This window comes from Magnolia sinica, chromosome 16 (genome assembly GCF_029962835.1).
Source record: "Magnolia sinica isolate HGM2019 chromosome 16, MsV1, whole genome shotgun sequence".
Classification (NCBI taxonomy): domain Eukaryota; kingdom Viridiplantae; phylum Streptophyta; class Magnoliopsida; order Magnoliales; family Magnoliaceae; genus Magnolia; species Magnolia sinica.
This window is the reverse complement of record NC_080588.1, coordinates 67841655-67857021: the sequence shown is the minus strand read 5'-3', so window position 1 is coordinate 67857021 and position 15367 is coordinate 67841655. Positions and strand designations below refer to the sequence as shown.

At 40.3% G+C, this 15367-nt stretch overlaps 1 protein-coding gene across 1 annotated transcript in view; it reads right to left on the bottom strand.

Annotated features, from left to right (window-relative positions):
• Positions 1-1335: 1335 nt before the first annotated feature.
• Positions 1336-15367, bottom strand: part of LOC131228914 (UDP-glycosyltransferase 91C1-like) — a 31440-nt gene continuing 17408 nt past the window's right edge. The window contains exons 2-3 of the mRNA XM_058224751.1: positions 1938-2296; positions 1336-1788 (exon numbers count right to left, since the gene is read on the bottom strand). Coding sequence (XP_058080734.1) covers positions 1336-1788; positions 1938-2296 — 812 coding nt within the window. The remainder of the gene's footprint in view (positions 1789-1937; positions 2297-15367) is intronic.

The window sequence follows — 15367 nt, the reverse complement described above, 5'->3', positions numbered from 1 at the left end:
AGACCACTCGACAGGTCGAAGCAGGGCGGTAAAACACTTTAAAATTTCAACCCGCTGCACTGTCTCTCCCCTGAACTGAGGAGGAAAACCCCATAAAAAAATGAGTTGAGCAGAGAGACTCAGTGACCAAGCTGAAACAATTAAACCGATTTGGAAATAAGACTCATCAGCAAACCTACAGATCTCGACTACAAGCACCGATCTCGACCCTGGATACCGACCTTGACCTTGACTTCAAACGATGACCTCGACCTCAATCTCAAGGTTGGATACTGACCTTGACCTCAAGCTGAGAAAGAAAATGTCTAGAGAGAATCATGCACCATATATGGACGGGATTCCTTAGTGAAGTCTCAACTAAAGATCATGCCAATCGAGGCATAATTGGAGAAATATTCGAGAACAGATTGTAACTCTTGTATAAGCCTCTCCAACATATCTAACAAATCTACTCGGATATGCAAATTACCTGACTAACCTATAAATACATCACCATGTTCAAGAGAAATGTACACACAACTATCTCGATTCTATTATATATATTGTGAGTTCATACCCATGACTTAGGCATCAAGAGGGTCCCTAGCCACAATTGGCGCCCCTAGTACGTGTCTTCTTATTCTTCATTCATTTGCAGGTAAGCTCATAAGAGGTAATGTGGGATCGATAAGATTTGAGCAACAACATGCTAAATTAGCAATATAGCACGTTGGATGCCGTAGATGGGCAACAGCACATGCCATGGCAAGATTTTGTTTGGAAATGATTTTCAGTAGTCATATGCATGCTCTAGATAAGCACATGTGACACATGTGGATACTTGAAAATGTACAATGGCACATATGTCATGTGGTGTTCTAGTGTTAAAGATCCTTTATATGTATTAATACACATCCTCGAACAGCAAGCTTTTAGAAAAAGTGGTGAGCTTTTAAAGACCGTGGGGTCTAACATGGCATCGAAGTGAAAGGTGAAGTGTTTGAATACCGAAAGTAGCAAATATCCCTCCCCGCTGTATTCTCCACATGTGGGGCACAAGAGATCCACCAAGACTGTCGGCCACCAGAATGATCAACGGATGGAAAGTGTGGATGTAAGGCACGTACATCAAGGTGGGCCTCATAGCCAGGGATCCACCCACCATGATGGAAAAAGGCCAATATCCAGCCCCCATTATTCACCAATGATGGGGCCATAAGATCAACGGCTGTATTAGAGCAACCATGATCCTACAGAACGAATTTCACACTCAATGGGAAAGTTCCCTAAGAATACAAATCATATCATATAAAGATTCGGAATGCTAACAGCCACATCTTTACATTTTATTTCAGATCAGTTGGAGCTTTTGAGGAAGTTGATAAATTCATTCATATAGTTTTGATGGAGTGTCTGATCACTGAAAATGGCCTTCGTTTCTATCGATTTAAGCCTAAATCTTTCTCCATCCTCTTTGACCGTGGCCCGCCTCAGCGACCGCACGACTGCATCCCTGTGGAAGGACCCATCTTCGTTTATCTCAACTTTTATAGCCAGACCCTTGTCCACCAACATCTTCGCATCCAATGAATGGACATTCGCAAGTGGCAAGATGATTAGAGCATGCCCATAATGGATGGTCTCGATGGTGGACGCCCACCCAGAGTGAAACAAAGATCCGCCGATGGAAGGGTGGGCCAGTATCTCCAACTGAGGGGCCCAACCCATATAGACGACCCACGACTGCCAATCTGGCTCTCGAATCCCGGCGGAAGGGTAACGATGTCGTTGGTTGCCCATATGGGAGTACTGAGGGCCCATATAAATGGCAAATTGGATAGTTGAACGCCATGGGCAATCTCAAACACTTGATCTCTTTTCAATTTACACTCACTCCCGAAGCAAACGAACAGCACCGATCTGGTGGGTTGTTCATCGAGCCATTGGAGTGTGTTTACCCACTTGGGGTCGGTCGTTTCTCTCTTCTCTAGTGGCGTTGGTGGAAGTAATCCAATTGGAATGACCGGTCTCTTGTGCAATTTCTTGAGTAAGCCCAAGGACTCCACTTGGAACTCATTGCAACTCCGAATTGCCATTGCAGAACACCGTTGGAGTGCTAGCACCAAACGATCCAAAATCGAGAAGCCGGATGCATCTGGGCTGAAAATCCCACGGTAGAAGCCAGCGGTCTCATGGGACGGAACAGCAACGGACGAATCGAGTTCAAACCACTCAGGCGGGGACGCCAGGCTTTCTGGTGATGGCCACATTTTCCTTAGGCCGTCTTTGATCGGCCCAAAGAATGCAATCACGGTAGCTGAATAAATAGAGAAGAAGACACAAGGTACTTTGAATTCACTTGCAACATTGCCCACCCAACTTGGGAAGACGTCATGGACTATCCAGTCCGGCGATTCTTCGGTAATGAACTGCTTGAAGGTGGGGTACGTAGGAGAGATCGAAGGCCTTCTTTAAGTACTCGTCACTTCCATGGAGGATATCGACAGTGGCCACAGCGCCTTTAGGTAGGCCGTCCACCTTCGGCAATGGAAGCTCCACCAGATTGAGTTTGAGTTAGATTATTAAGTGCACCACGCCATTCGAGTTACGGCCTGTTTGATTATTTACCGAGGTAATTACCGCATCTTTGCCAATGCAGATGTGGCAATTTACTTTTTTAACACTAAAATTAAGAAATTTACAAAATTAATGTGGGGCCCATCGTGCTTATGGGACTTATCCACACTGTTCATTTGTTATGCCAGTCGACCACACCACAGGAAACAGCGGGAATCAAACGCCTACATTTAAAAACTTCTTGGGCCTTTAAAAGTTTTGGATCAAGCTGATATTTGTGTTTTCCCTTTATCCATGTATGTGTGACCCTACTAACATGTTAGATGATAAAAAAACCACAATGTGGAGCCCAATGAAGGAAACAACTTTCAATGATGGACGAATTAAGACTATTGTTTGCTTTCGTGTGAGCCATTTGAGTATTGAATCTGCCTCATTTTTCAGTTCATGCCCAAAATGTTTTAATAAAATAGATGGATGGTACAGATATATCATATACATTACGGTGGGGCCCACAGATTTAAGGAAACATTTTCATATAGATATTTGAGGTGAAATTACTCTTACATTTTCAAACCAAACGAAAAAGTAATAATTACTTATTTACCATAATTTACGTGCATCATGGAAAATCAAACAGGCTAATGTATTTCTATTTAATTCGAACATGCATCCACACGAGCAACAAATGGTGGGATTTTATGCATGCATGTGTGGGTATATATACTAGGTGTACTAGAGTCATTCAACTTGAATTTAACTAAACACCTTATCAATCCAAATATTAAAATAGCTGGATTTAGAACAAGATATGTGAAGACGAGCATGAATACTCAAAACAATTGAAGGATATCAGACGGTTCTGCTATCTCAAGTCCCGACCCCGCTGGTGGAGGTGGAATTTGCCGTGACCACCTTGGAAATCTGGTTTTCACCTTCGTCAGTGGCTATGGGGAAGCCTCTAACAATATGGCAGAATTGAGGGCTATTTACTATGGTATTAAAATCTGTTTGGATTTTGGGCTTCCTAATGTGATCTTGGAATCTGTCTCCAGCTGGGTGGTGAACTATTTAAAGATGAATTGTGCTCCCTCCTGGAAATGGTCTTACTAGCTGACCAGAATTAAAATGCTCATCGGCCGGGGCTCGTTTCGTATCACTCATGTCCTGAGAGAAGCTAACTGCCCGACAGACAGTTTGGTCAAAATCGGGAGCAAATCGCAAACCAATAGGATATTCCTAGATATCTCCTCCTTGCCCCGGATTATTGAAGGCCAGGTTCTCCTGGATAAAACTGGTTTAAGGGCCATTAGAGAACACTCTATCCTTCCCCATGTATAGTATATGATAGATGGTCCAAGTTCCGGCCTCTGTTCCCCGCCGGAATTGGCTCTTTGTAATTTGTTTAGGCCCATGCAATGAAATTTCTTCTTCCAGAAAAAAATAAAAATAAATAAATAAATAAAATTGAAGGATATCAGGCTATTTACCAAGGAAAAAGTTAGTTCTTCAGGTCTGGAAAACAAGTACTTCTAGCATAATGGTAAATCACATTTCCCCACAAAAATAATGTAGTTTGCTAATTCCATACGCGTGCGAAAGTGTACACATCTGCACACAAGCTCTCAAGTGGCCATTATGTGATACATGAGTATGTGATATGAGCTTTCCATTAGTATATCTTAAGACAAAAAAGTCAATCCATTTGACAATTCGGCTTGACAAAAGCATGTCGAACCAACAAACGGCTGGAAATAAAATTTGGGAGTATCTGTCCCTGTATTATTCCCAGCTTTATGAACAACTCAGATCTTTATAGCTTTTCATATCTGCACGCATGAATTATGTAGGTGCGTACGATCCATTCCCGTGTGGAATTAGCCAACGTATATATCCATTCCATGTCCAATTCGAACTTTCTTACCAGAAGCTTTAATACTCGGGCCAGTGCTGTGGATGATACACATGCACTTATAAAATTGTATACCTGGCTTATAATTAAGTCAAATTAAACTTAAAAAATTATTTGTGCAATATTAAAGGTTCTATGGAAACGAATTTTAGTTTGTTTCATCATGCGACCAGTGGACGATTAAAAATTAAAGAATTGTCTAGTAAAGTAACTAGTAGCGCGCACACGTGTGCTATAAAGCTCATGTACATGCGGGCCACACGTGGCATAGGTGATATCTCGCCTTTTACATTTTTGACAAAATAACTGGAGATGGATTTCCTGAAGTTACTTCGCTGAGAACGGAAGCGGGGCCACCGTGATGTTTGTGAGAAATCCATCCCGTCTATCCATTTTTTAGCTTATCTTAGGACGTGACAAAAAATGTGCCACATCAAATACTCAAGTGGCCTAAAATATTAAGGATTGGACGTCCACAATTGAAATATTCGTGGGGATACAGAAGTTCTGAATTAAGCTAATATTTGTGTTTTCAGTTCATCACAGTAGGAATGGCGTTATAAACGTTATGGATGGCATGTAAACATCATTGTCGACCCCTCCCCTCGTAGGTTTCAACTGTAGGAATTTCCTTACCAACCTTTTCCTTTGGTGTGGCTCACTTGAGTATTGGAACCTCCTCACTTTTTACCTAAAGTCCTAAAATGAGCTCACAAAACATATGAACTGAGCGTATTGTTGAGATGTGGAGCCACATCTAGGGGTACTCGACCAATCGAGTGCCCTGCTCGACCAGTCGAGTGGCCCACTCGACCAGTCGAGGACTGCTCGACTCAAAGTCCAGCAAGCATAGGTTTTCTGGTTTCAAGGTGCTCGACTAGTCGAGGCCCCTGCTCGACCAGTCGAGGTCACGCAGATTTGTTTCCAGATTTGATGCAAACTGTAGATTTTTGAGTCGGTTTTCGCAAGGGTGCGAAAGGGGAGTTGCCTAAACTATAAATAGGGGTTCCTAGGGCTTTTCTAGGTATAATAAGAGTTATTCCAATGTGTGGGCAAAGGATTTTCTCTGTACTTCCAAGGGAGAGGTTAGTATATTGCCTTGTAATCTTCATTTTTTTTCATAGTGGAAGTTTACATCCATGATTTTTTTTATACCCTAGTTTGTAGTTTTTCAACGTATATCTTGTCTTGTGGTTTATTTGGATTGCTTTGATTCTTTTTTAGTTTATATTTCTTCTTGTTTATCATTTGTGGGTGAGACCGGAGATTGGATCTCGGTTCACTGCGTTGTTGGCATGCTGCACAACAACTGGTATCAAAGTTATTGGTTTAGTTCTATTGGGAGCGATGACGGAAGAAGTGAAGACTAGAATTGAGAAGTTTGATGGTTCAAACTTTACCTTGTGGAAGATGCAGATGGAGGATTTTATGTATCAGAAGGACCTCTATATTCCTCTAGGAGCAAAAAAAAAAGAAACCAGAAAAGATGGCAGATGATGAATAATTTTCATTAGATCAGAAGACTTTAAGAACGATCTAACTCTCTGTCTAAGAGCGTCGCCTTCAATATATCTAAGTTGAAAACTACAAAAGAATTAATGGAAGTCCTAGCGACGATGTATGAAAAACCCTCAGCGTCCGAAAAGGTTCATCTTATGAAACAACTATTCAATATGAAGATGTCAGATGGTGGGAGCGTGGCTGAACATCTAAACGAGTTCAGTATAGTCACGAGCCAGTTAAAATCCGTTGGCATTATTTTTGAGGATGAGGTCAGGACGTTATTGATCTTGTCCAGTTTGTCAGACAGTTGGAATGGTTTAGTGATTGCTGTGATCAATTCTTCAGGGTCAACAAAGCTGAAATTTGATGATGTGGCCAGTCTAATTCTCAGCGAAGAATCTAGAAAAAATACATCAGAAGTTTCAGAGGATTCAAGGAATGCTCTAAACGTTGAAGCTAGGAAGAGGAAGATCGCTGAATAAAGAAGGCGATAAACACGGACGTTCTACGTCGAGGAAGAAGTCCAAGGGACTGAAAGACAAAAACCAGTGTTGGCATTACGGGAAGAAGGGGCACATCAAACGTGATTGTATGGCGCTCAAGAAACAAGAATGAAGCTCTCAAGGTAGGAATGATTCAATGAATCTATCTGAGGAGAGTGACACAGAGGCGTTAATCTTATCTCTTGATGTGAGGAATGAGTCTTGGGTCATAAACTCGAGTGCTTCGTTTCATGCCACTTGGTGTAAGGAAGTTCTGCGTGATTATGTGTCAGGAGACTTCGGGAGAGTCTACCTAAGTGATGATGAACCATGCAGTATCGTTGGAAAGGGAGACGTTTATATAAGTCAGAAAGATGGAACAACTTTGAAATTGAAGGATATCAGACATGTACCGAGTTTGAGACAGAACTTGATCTCAGTGGGGCAGTTGGCCAATACCAGTTATGTGACAACATTCACCAGTAATTCCTGGAAGATCATAAAAGGTGCCTTGGTGATATCTCGAGGCAAGAAGGAAGGTACTTTATACGTGACTTCAAGATCCTATAGTTCACTCGCAGACGCATCAACTGGAGTGAATGGGTAGTTATGGCATCAAAGGTTGGGACATAAGTGAGAAAGGGATGAAAGTGTTATTGTCAAAAGGGAAGGTACTAGGGCTGAAGTCTATTGACTTGAAATTCTGCGAGGACTGCGTATATGGTAAGCAGAAGAGGGTAGGTTTTAAGAAGACAGTACGCGCTCCAAAGACGCATCTGTTGGAGCTTGTAAACACCGATGTGTGGGGACCGGTACAGGTATCATCTCTTGGTAGCTCATGTTATTTTGTTTCTTTTATTAATGATGCTAGTAAAAAACTGTGAGTTTATTTCTTAAAGCATAGATCTGATGTATTTGATGTATTTTAGAAATGGAAAGTTATGGTAGAAAACGAGACAGGTAAAATAGTAAAATGTCTCAGATCTGATAATGAGGGAGAGTATTGTGATAAGAAATTTGAGGAGTATTATGCAGTAAATGGAATCAAATATCAAAAAATGATTCCAGGGACACTGTAACAAAATGGTGTGGCTAAGCGCATTAATAGGACCATCCTTTAACGCGCCAGGAGCATGAGGTTACATGCATGGTTGCCTAAGATCTTTTAGGCAGATGCTGTGAATACTGCTGCATATCTCATTAATAGAAGTCCCTCAGCACCATTAGATAGTGGACTACTAGAAGAAATGTGAACTGGGAAAGAAGTGAACCTCGCACATCTAAGAGTGTTCGGTTGCACTTCATACATTCACATTGATGCAGAATACAGAAACAAGATGGATGTGAAGTCCAAGAGGTACACGTTTATAGGCTATGGGTAACATGATTTTGGCTACAGGTTTTGGGATGCAGAAAACAGAAAAATCATCAGAAGCAAAGATGTAGTCTTCAATGAAAATGTAATACATAAGGACAGTGTGTAGGAAAATAAGGCCGAGGAGAAAGAATTCGTAGAGTTGGAAAAGTTAGTGGACACGGGTGTTACAGCACCATAGGATGATCATGCACAGGAGCATTATGAGACAGAGCCACAAACACAGGTTGTGAGGAGGTCTACTCGGGAGAGGAGACCCATGGTCTGATACTCACCCTCCTTACATTATCTACTACTGACAGATAATGGTGAGCCAGAGTATTTTAAAGAGGCGTTACAGTCAGATACATGAGTTAAGTAGGAGCAGGCCATGGATGATGAGATGGAGTCTCTTAAGTCTAATCGTACATGGGAGTTAGTCACTCTACCTAAGGGTAAGAAAGATCTTCATAACAAGTGGGTTTACAGACTGAAGGAAGAGTATGATGGTTCGAAACGGCACAAGGTCAGATTGGTTATGAAAAGGTTTCAACAAAAGGCAGGTATCAATTTCACTGAAATATTTTCACCTGTGGCGAAAATGTCTACGATTCGCATGGTCTTGAGTATAGTGGCTACGGAGGACTTACATCTAGAGCAGTTAAATGTTAAGACAGCCTTTCTTCATGGGGACCTTGGAGAAGAGATATACATACATCAGCTGATAGGCACCAGGAAAGGAGAACAAGGTGTGCAGACTGAAAAAGAGTCTATATGGCATGAAGAAGGCCCCGAGGTAGTGGTACAAGAAGTTCGACAGTTTCAGGTCAGGAAACAGTTTCAGGAGATGTCATCCAGACCACTATTGTTATTTGAAGAAGTTTGATATGTCGTACATCATCCTTCTTCTGTACATTGATGATATGCTTGTGGCAAGTTCAAGCATGAAGGACATCGTAGATCTCAAAAGACAATGTTTAGAGAATTTTCTATAAAAGATTTAGGAGCTGCAAAACAAATCCTAGGCATGAGAATAAAGCGTGACCGAAAAAATAAGAAATTAGTTTTGTCACATGCAGAGTACATAGCCAAGGTATTTAATCGATTCAATATGGGAGGTGTTAAACTGGTTAGCACTCCATTAGCCAACCACTTCAAGCTATCTAAGGAGTAAGGTACAAAGACACATGAGGAATATGACTACATGACTAAAGTCCCATACACGTTAGCTATTGGGAGTCTCATGTATGCTATGGTGAGCACGAGGCCAAACATTATTTAAGCAGTGGGAGTTGTTAGCAGGTTCATGAACAACCCCAGGAAGGAACATTAGGAAGCTGTGAAGTGAATCCTTAAATACCTGGTAGATACTAAAGATGTAGGGTTGTGCTATAGTGGATCGGAAATTAAGCTACAAGGCTATGTAGATTCAGATTTGGCAGGAGATATCGACAGCCGAAGATATCTTTACTCTGGGTAGTATTGCAGTCAGTTAGGTCTCTCAGTTACAGAAGATAGTATCTATTAGTACGACGAAAGAAGAATATGTTGCAGTTACAGAAGCGTGTAAGGAGATGGTGTGGATGTAAGGTTTCATGAAAGAGTTAGGTAAGAAGCTAGCAGATTGCAAGCTGTATAGTGACAGTCAAAGTGTAATACACTTGGCTGAGAATTCAGCTTTTCATCTAAGGACCAAGCATATTGCCATCAGATATCACTTCATATGTTCGTTACTGAAAGATGAATCAATTGCTCTGGAGAAGATTCATACAAGTGAGAATCCTGCGGATATACTAACCAAGGCGGTCACACGGGAGAAGCTAAAGCTCTGTTTAGCTTTGATTGGTCTTCAGGCTTGAAGACGGGGAGGTGGTTCACTCCAGATGTAGAAGACGAAGGTTTATGGCGATGTGTCTCCAAGTGGGAGATTGTTGAGATGTGGCGCCACATCTGGGAGCCGCTCGACCAGTCGAGTGCCCTGCTCAATTGATTGAGGACTGCTCGACTCAAATTCCATCGAGCATAGGTTTTCTGGTTCCAAGGTGCTCGACCAGTCGAGGTCCTTACTCCACTAGTCGAGGGTCCGCTCGACCAGTCGAGGTTACGTAGATTCGTTTCCGAATTTGATGCGAACTGCAGATTTTTGAGTCAGTTTTCGCAAGGGTGTGAAAGGAGAGTTGCTTAAACTATAAATAAGGGTTTCTAGGGCTTTTTTAGGTATAATGAGAGTTATTCTAATGTGTGGGCAAAAGGTTTTCTCTATACTTCCAAGGGAGAAGTTATTATATTGCCTTGTAATCTTCATTTTTCTTTATAGCAGAAGTTTGCATCCGTGGTTTTTTTTACCATAGTTTGGGGTTTTTCCACGTATATCTTGTCTTGTGGTTTGTTTGGATTGCTTTGATTCTTTTCTAGTTTATATTTCTTCCTGTTTATCGTTTGTGGGTGAGATCGGAGATTGGATCTTGGTTCACTACGTTGTTGGCGTGCTGTGCAACACCTATTTCTCAAAAACATAATGGTGGCCCCACCTAAGCTTTCACTGCTGGAACTTCTTGCAAAAGGATTCCTCAGGAAATCCGTGTCAAAAATACAATTAACTCATAAGCCTCAGTCATGAAAAGAGGATAATGAGTTAAAATCATTATTTTTTAAAGAATACACACACAGTGTGGGCCTAGCAAAACTAGAGAATATATGACCCATACATTTGTTTTACAAATTGTGGCCCACCTTATCAATTAGCCTGATTATTGGGGCCAGGGCATCAATGCAGTGGTGCATTTCCATTGGATGGTTTGGATCTTAGACATAGCATGCCATGATGATGGGTGGCATCTACATGAGTTTTTATTTTAATCAGGTGTGGGCTTAGCAAAACTAGAGTATATAAAATAGCTCATAATACTATTGTATAACACACCTGGTAGCACACCTATCTTTTATGGGAGGAGGCTAAAAGTTCTCTTTCATGCGACCCGTTGGGATTCATGGAAAGCATAAAATGTTGTATATCTTTTAACAAGAATTTTTAAAAATTTATTTTATATATATATATATATATATATTATATAATTTATTGTTTGGCAAAAGTATGATTTTCCTTGGAATTTTATTTTCTTTAGACACTGGCATGTGTTATGTTATGGTTAAAATTGAGCTGACCTAATGTATAAGACATGTGGCAACAATAGCATCTAAAAAGGCTCTTTAAAATATATAAGGGTTAGAGAAAATGAGCTGAGCAGAAAGACTTAGTGACCGAGTTGAAATAATTAAACCAGATCAAAAATAAGACTCACCAACAAAACTTGCAGATCTTGACTACAAGCACCGATCCCAACCCTAAATGTCGACCTTGACCTTGACCTTGACTTCGGATGACAACCTCGACCTCAACCTCCAATCCAACCTCAAGAACGAATGCTAATCTTGACCTCGGATGTCGACCTTGGGCTTGAAACGGAAACATCTAGAGAGAGTCCTGCACTGTAAATGGACAGGATTCCCTAGTGAAGTCTCAGCCGAAGATCACGCCAATGTAGGCATAATCAGAAAAATATTCATGAACAAATTCCAATTCCAATATAGGCCTCTCCAGCATATCTCATATATCTACTCGGATACATAAACTACCTCGCTAACCTATAAATACATCACCCTGCTCAAGAGAAAGATACACATAACTTTCCCGATTCTACTATACCTACTGTGAGTCCATACCCCTAACTTAGGCATCAGAGCATTTCTGGCCATAACTAGTGCCCCCAATGTCTCCTTGTTCTCCATTTATTTATAGGTATATATCCAGAAGCTCGTAGGAGGTAAAGCAAGATCGATCAAATTTGAGCAAGAACATGCTAAATTAGCAATATGGCACATACGAATGCTTAAAGATGGGCGACAACACATGTCATAGTAAGATTTTTTTGGCAAATGATTTTCAGTAGTTATATTGTAACACCCTGAAAATTGGGGGTCGTGCATTCACTCGACTCCCAAGTTCCCGGGTATCACTTATATCCAATTTTACTGTTTTGCGTTTAATCAGGTTTAATGAGCAGTATGGAATTACTTGAAACAAGAATCACAATCACAACCAGTCTGCTGAAATGGAAATGACAAAATGTATACAAGTCCAAAAGATATAACAATGGGTCGCATAAGGAGTTGCCCAACAAAATACAAAAAATGATATGTCCAAAGAATGATGCACTAAGTCCCCTACTCAGTGACCCAAGTCCGCCCGCGAAATCTATAAGTGCTAAGGATTCTAGCTCCTAAATTGTTAAATTTTCTAGTGCCAAAACCTCTCTTGGAATCTGTCTTGTGTAGCTCATCTTCATAATGAAGTCTGTGCATCTCTTAAGAACAAGGGTCTTCTGTTCAAGAACTTCAAAGGCAAGTGTACTAGTTTATGTTTATGTACAACGTCAATAGTGAATTTAAGCTTTCAAGATTCAAGAGTTCAAAAAAGTTCAAAGTTTCGTACAAGTCAAAACAACGCTCCTAGACTTTAATACTCAAGTTCAAGCTTCAATATTAGTCAATTTCAAGCTTTATCTTATGACAAGATCTCAAGCTTCGCCAACTTCAAAGAACAACTATCAACTTAAAGAAAAAGAAGCTCAATGTTCATACATTACTTTTAAGGTATGAATGACCTTAGATTGGCCTTAGGGTAGGTCATTTTGAATACATAATTCAATTAGATCATTTTATAAGTGAATAAACTGTTTCTCGACTAGTCCTGAACTCTGTTTAACTAGTCCTAGCACTGGCTTAACTAGTCCAAAAAATTCCTCGACCAGTCCTAAGTTTGTTTAAAATTTTTAAAATTTTTTGTTAAGCCACGACCAGTTATGGAGACTTTTCAACTGGTCATGTGAATAGTGCTCGACTCATTCATGACCAGTCCTGCAGCAACGATTCAAAGTTCAGCAACTATTCCAGGTTCCACACGGCCAGTCGTGGAGGTCCCTCGACCGGTCGTAAAGGTCCTATGACCAGTCGTGGAACGGCTTTATCCGATCACGCTCAAAATTTTAAAAATCAGTTGGTTTACGACCAGTCGTAGTGTCCACAGGACCAATCATGAACGCGATTTCTTCACTTATAAATAGACCACGAATTTCAGAGTTTTTCATTGAATTCAAGCTTAATCAATACGTCACTTTGAGAGATAAGTTAGTCATTATTTTAAGCTATATTGTGCTCATTTAATATTCTCTTTTAATAGCTTTCTTTACATTTGATTTTGAATTTTCGCATTCCAATTTTATTTGAAAGAGGGATTGTAGTATTCCCATTTCTTGGAATCAAAATCAAATCAAGCTAGCCCAAGGTACTTTAAATCTAAAATCAATTTAGAACTTAGAACCATTTCATAAATGAGTTTGAACATTAAACTTCAATGTTGAACTTCTACTCCGACTTGGTTCTTCCGGGCTACATCTAAAGGAGAATATCCAGGTATTTTACAGTTTTTGTAAATTCCTTTGTTTTAGTTTTCATTGAGATTGAGCTTGAAAAATCTCTATTGTGGTTTGTCTGAGGTGATCCAAAAAACTCAGAGTGTGGGGTTTTTGAATTGTGTAAGCTTACTTGAAAGACACAAGTGTGAGGGTTTTAGGTGAATCTAAAAAAACTTATTTTCATAATGAACGCTAATATCCACTGTGTGAGGATATTACGAGTGGAGTAGTTGTGTGGCTGTTTGTCTAAACAGTTGGTGTACACACAAACGAACCACTATAATTTCTGGTGTTGTGATTTGAATGTTTATTTCCTTTTATGGATGATTGCAATTTCCCTTATTACATTTGTGGAGAATGTTGTAATCTTTATGTGGATGTGTGGGAATGTTGTAATAAATTAGATTTCCTTTCTTGCTGTTTATTTATTTATTTATTCCTCTATATCAAGTTTGAGTTTTTGATACACAAATTGTTCTAGTAAGGTTGTACTGCCATAAACCCTTGGTTTTTATGGTGTAAGGTTGTCCTTAGAACAACATCTGTATCAACCTCTCAATACTCGTACATTTGAGGTTGTATTTAAATTCAGCATTGTGGGATTGTCTATTGCTATCTGTATTTAATTTATTTAAATTCTACTATTAAGTTTTAATTTGGCATAGTCCTATTCACCCCCCTCCCTCTAGGACATATAGCTCGGCTGTTTCAAAATCTACGGCGAACCGCCCATCAACTGGAAATAGGACAGCTCGTCCTCCTCATCCAGGCCCACGTCACAAGGCTTCTTATACTCAGCGTCACCTGCAACTACTAAAGAGTCTGGTTGGTGTTTTAAAACACCGTCCTAGAGTGAGAGTGAGTGATCAACTCAGTATGTGCTATTAGTATTAAATTATAACATACATCAATTATATTATGAATTTAATAAAAGACATGCATTCACAGATCTATAACTAGTCTTGTTAATGCATATGCATGTATTATGTTATGATGCATGATCACGCAACAACACTCCCTCGAGCGATTCCGTCTAACGATCGCATATGACCAAACTCCCTCATTGCGACCTCAATTGCCGAGTCGCCAACCTAACTAATGCGATGCGATCGTGATAGGGTTAGTCGAGCTCTTAATTAGTTTTATTCATCTAACAGATTGAAAAAACTATTACACCCCATGTATCAATGCCCTCAACTGGCTGCGAAGCCAAGGCCCCTCAACGTGTGAGGCCATGACCCTGTGATCCTTGATCCTATCGGGTTCCCCATCCCCGATTTCAAGCACATGGGGAGTGCTGAGAAGTGAGATCACTCGCGGTCACTACAGGAAGGCTTGTCACCACAGCATAGGCCGACAGCTCAGACAAAGTGTCCCATTCCACCATGCCCGCCGGCTCTCGAGTCAGTGGATCGGGTTCAAATGGTTATCAATGGGCTCCAATGGTTGAAGGGTATTCCAGGTTTCACACAAGTGTGAGCAAACAGGGTTAAAAAATATGGTTGGTCAGTACGAGGACTAAACCATGCGAGTCCACGTGAGTACGTGACGGACGACATCGGGTACAAGCGACCCATATAGTCCAACTACTGTCGCTCATTCGCATCCGCCGAAATCCGCCAGCCTAGCCTCAGGAAAGTCTTACCAATGGGACCACCTTCTACCTCAGTTTCCTGACCAACCTAGGGATTTGAGGGTATTCAATAACACTTCAATCAATCAGAATTCATCATCTAACACAAGTGATGTCATGCATTCATACATCAAACTTATAAATTCAGATTTTTCTACAATTGCAACTACTAACAATAACATGAAATAAATGTGTATACATGATGTGTGGGGTTAACGAAGAGACTAAGGATTTTATATATATATATATATATATATATATATATATATATATATATCTCATAGCTTAAAAATACCACAAGGATTAATGTATCATACATGCTACAAGGAAACATTATTCAAGAATCAAGTATAAGATGAATCATGTAATCACTAAGTTCATACCCATTCATCTGAGGAATAAGAACAATTCAGAATCATTTCATGTCATTTGGGAGGGTCTTTCATATAAGGT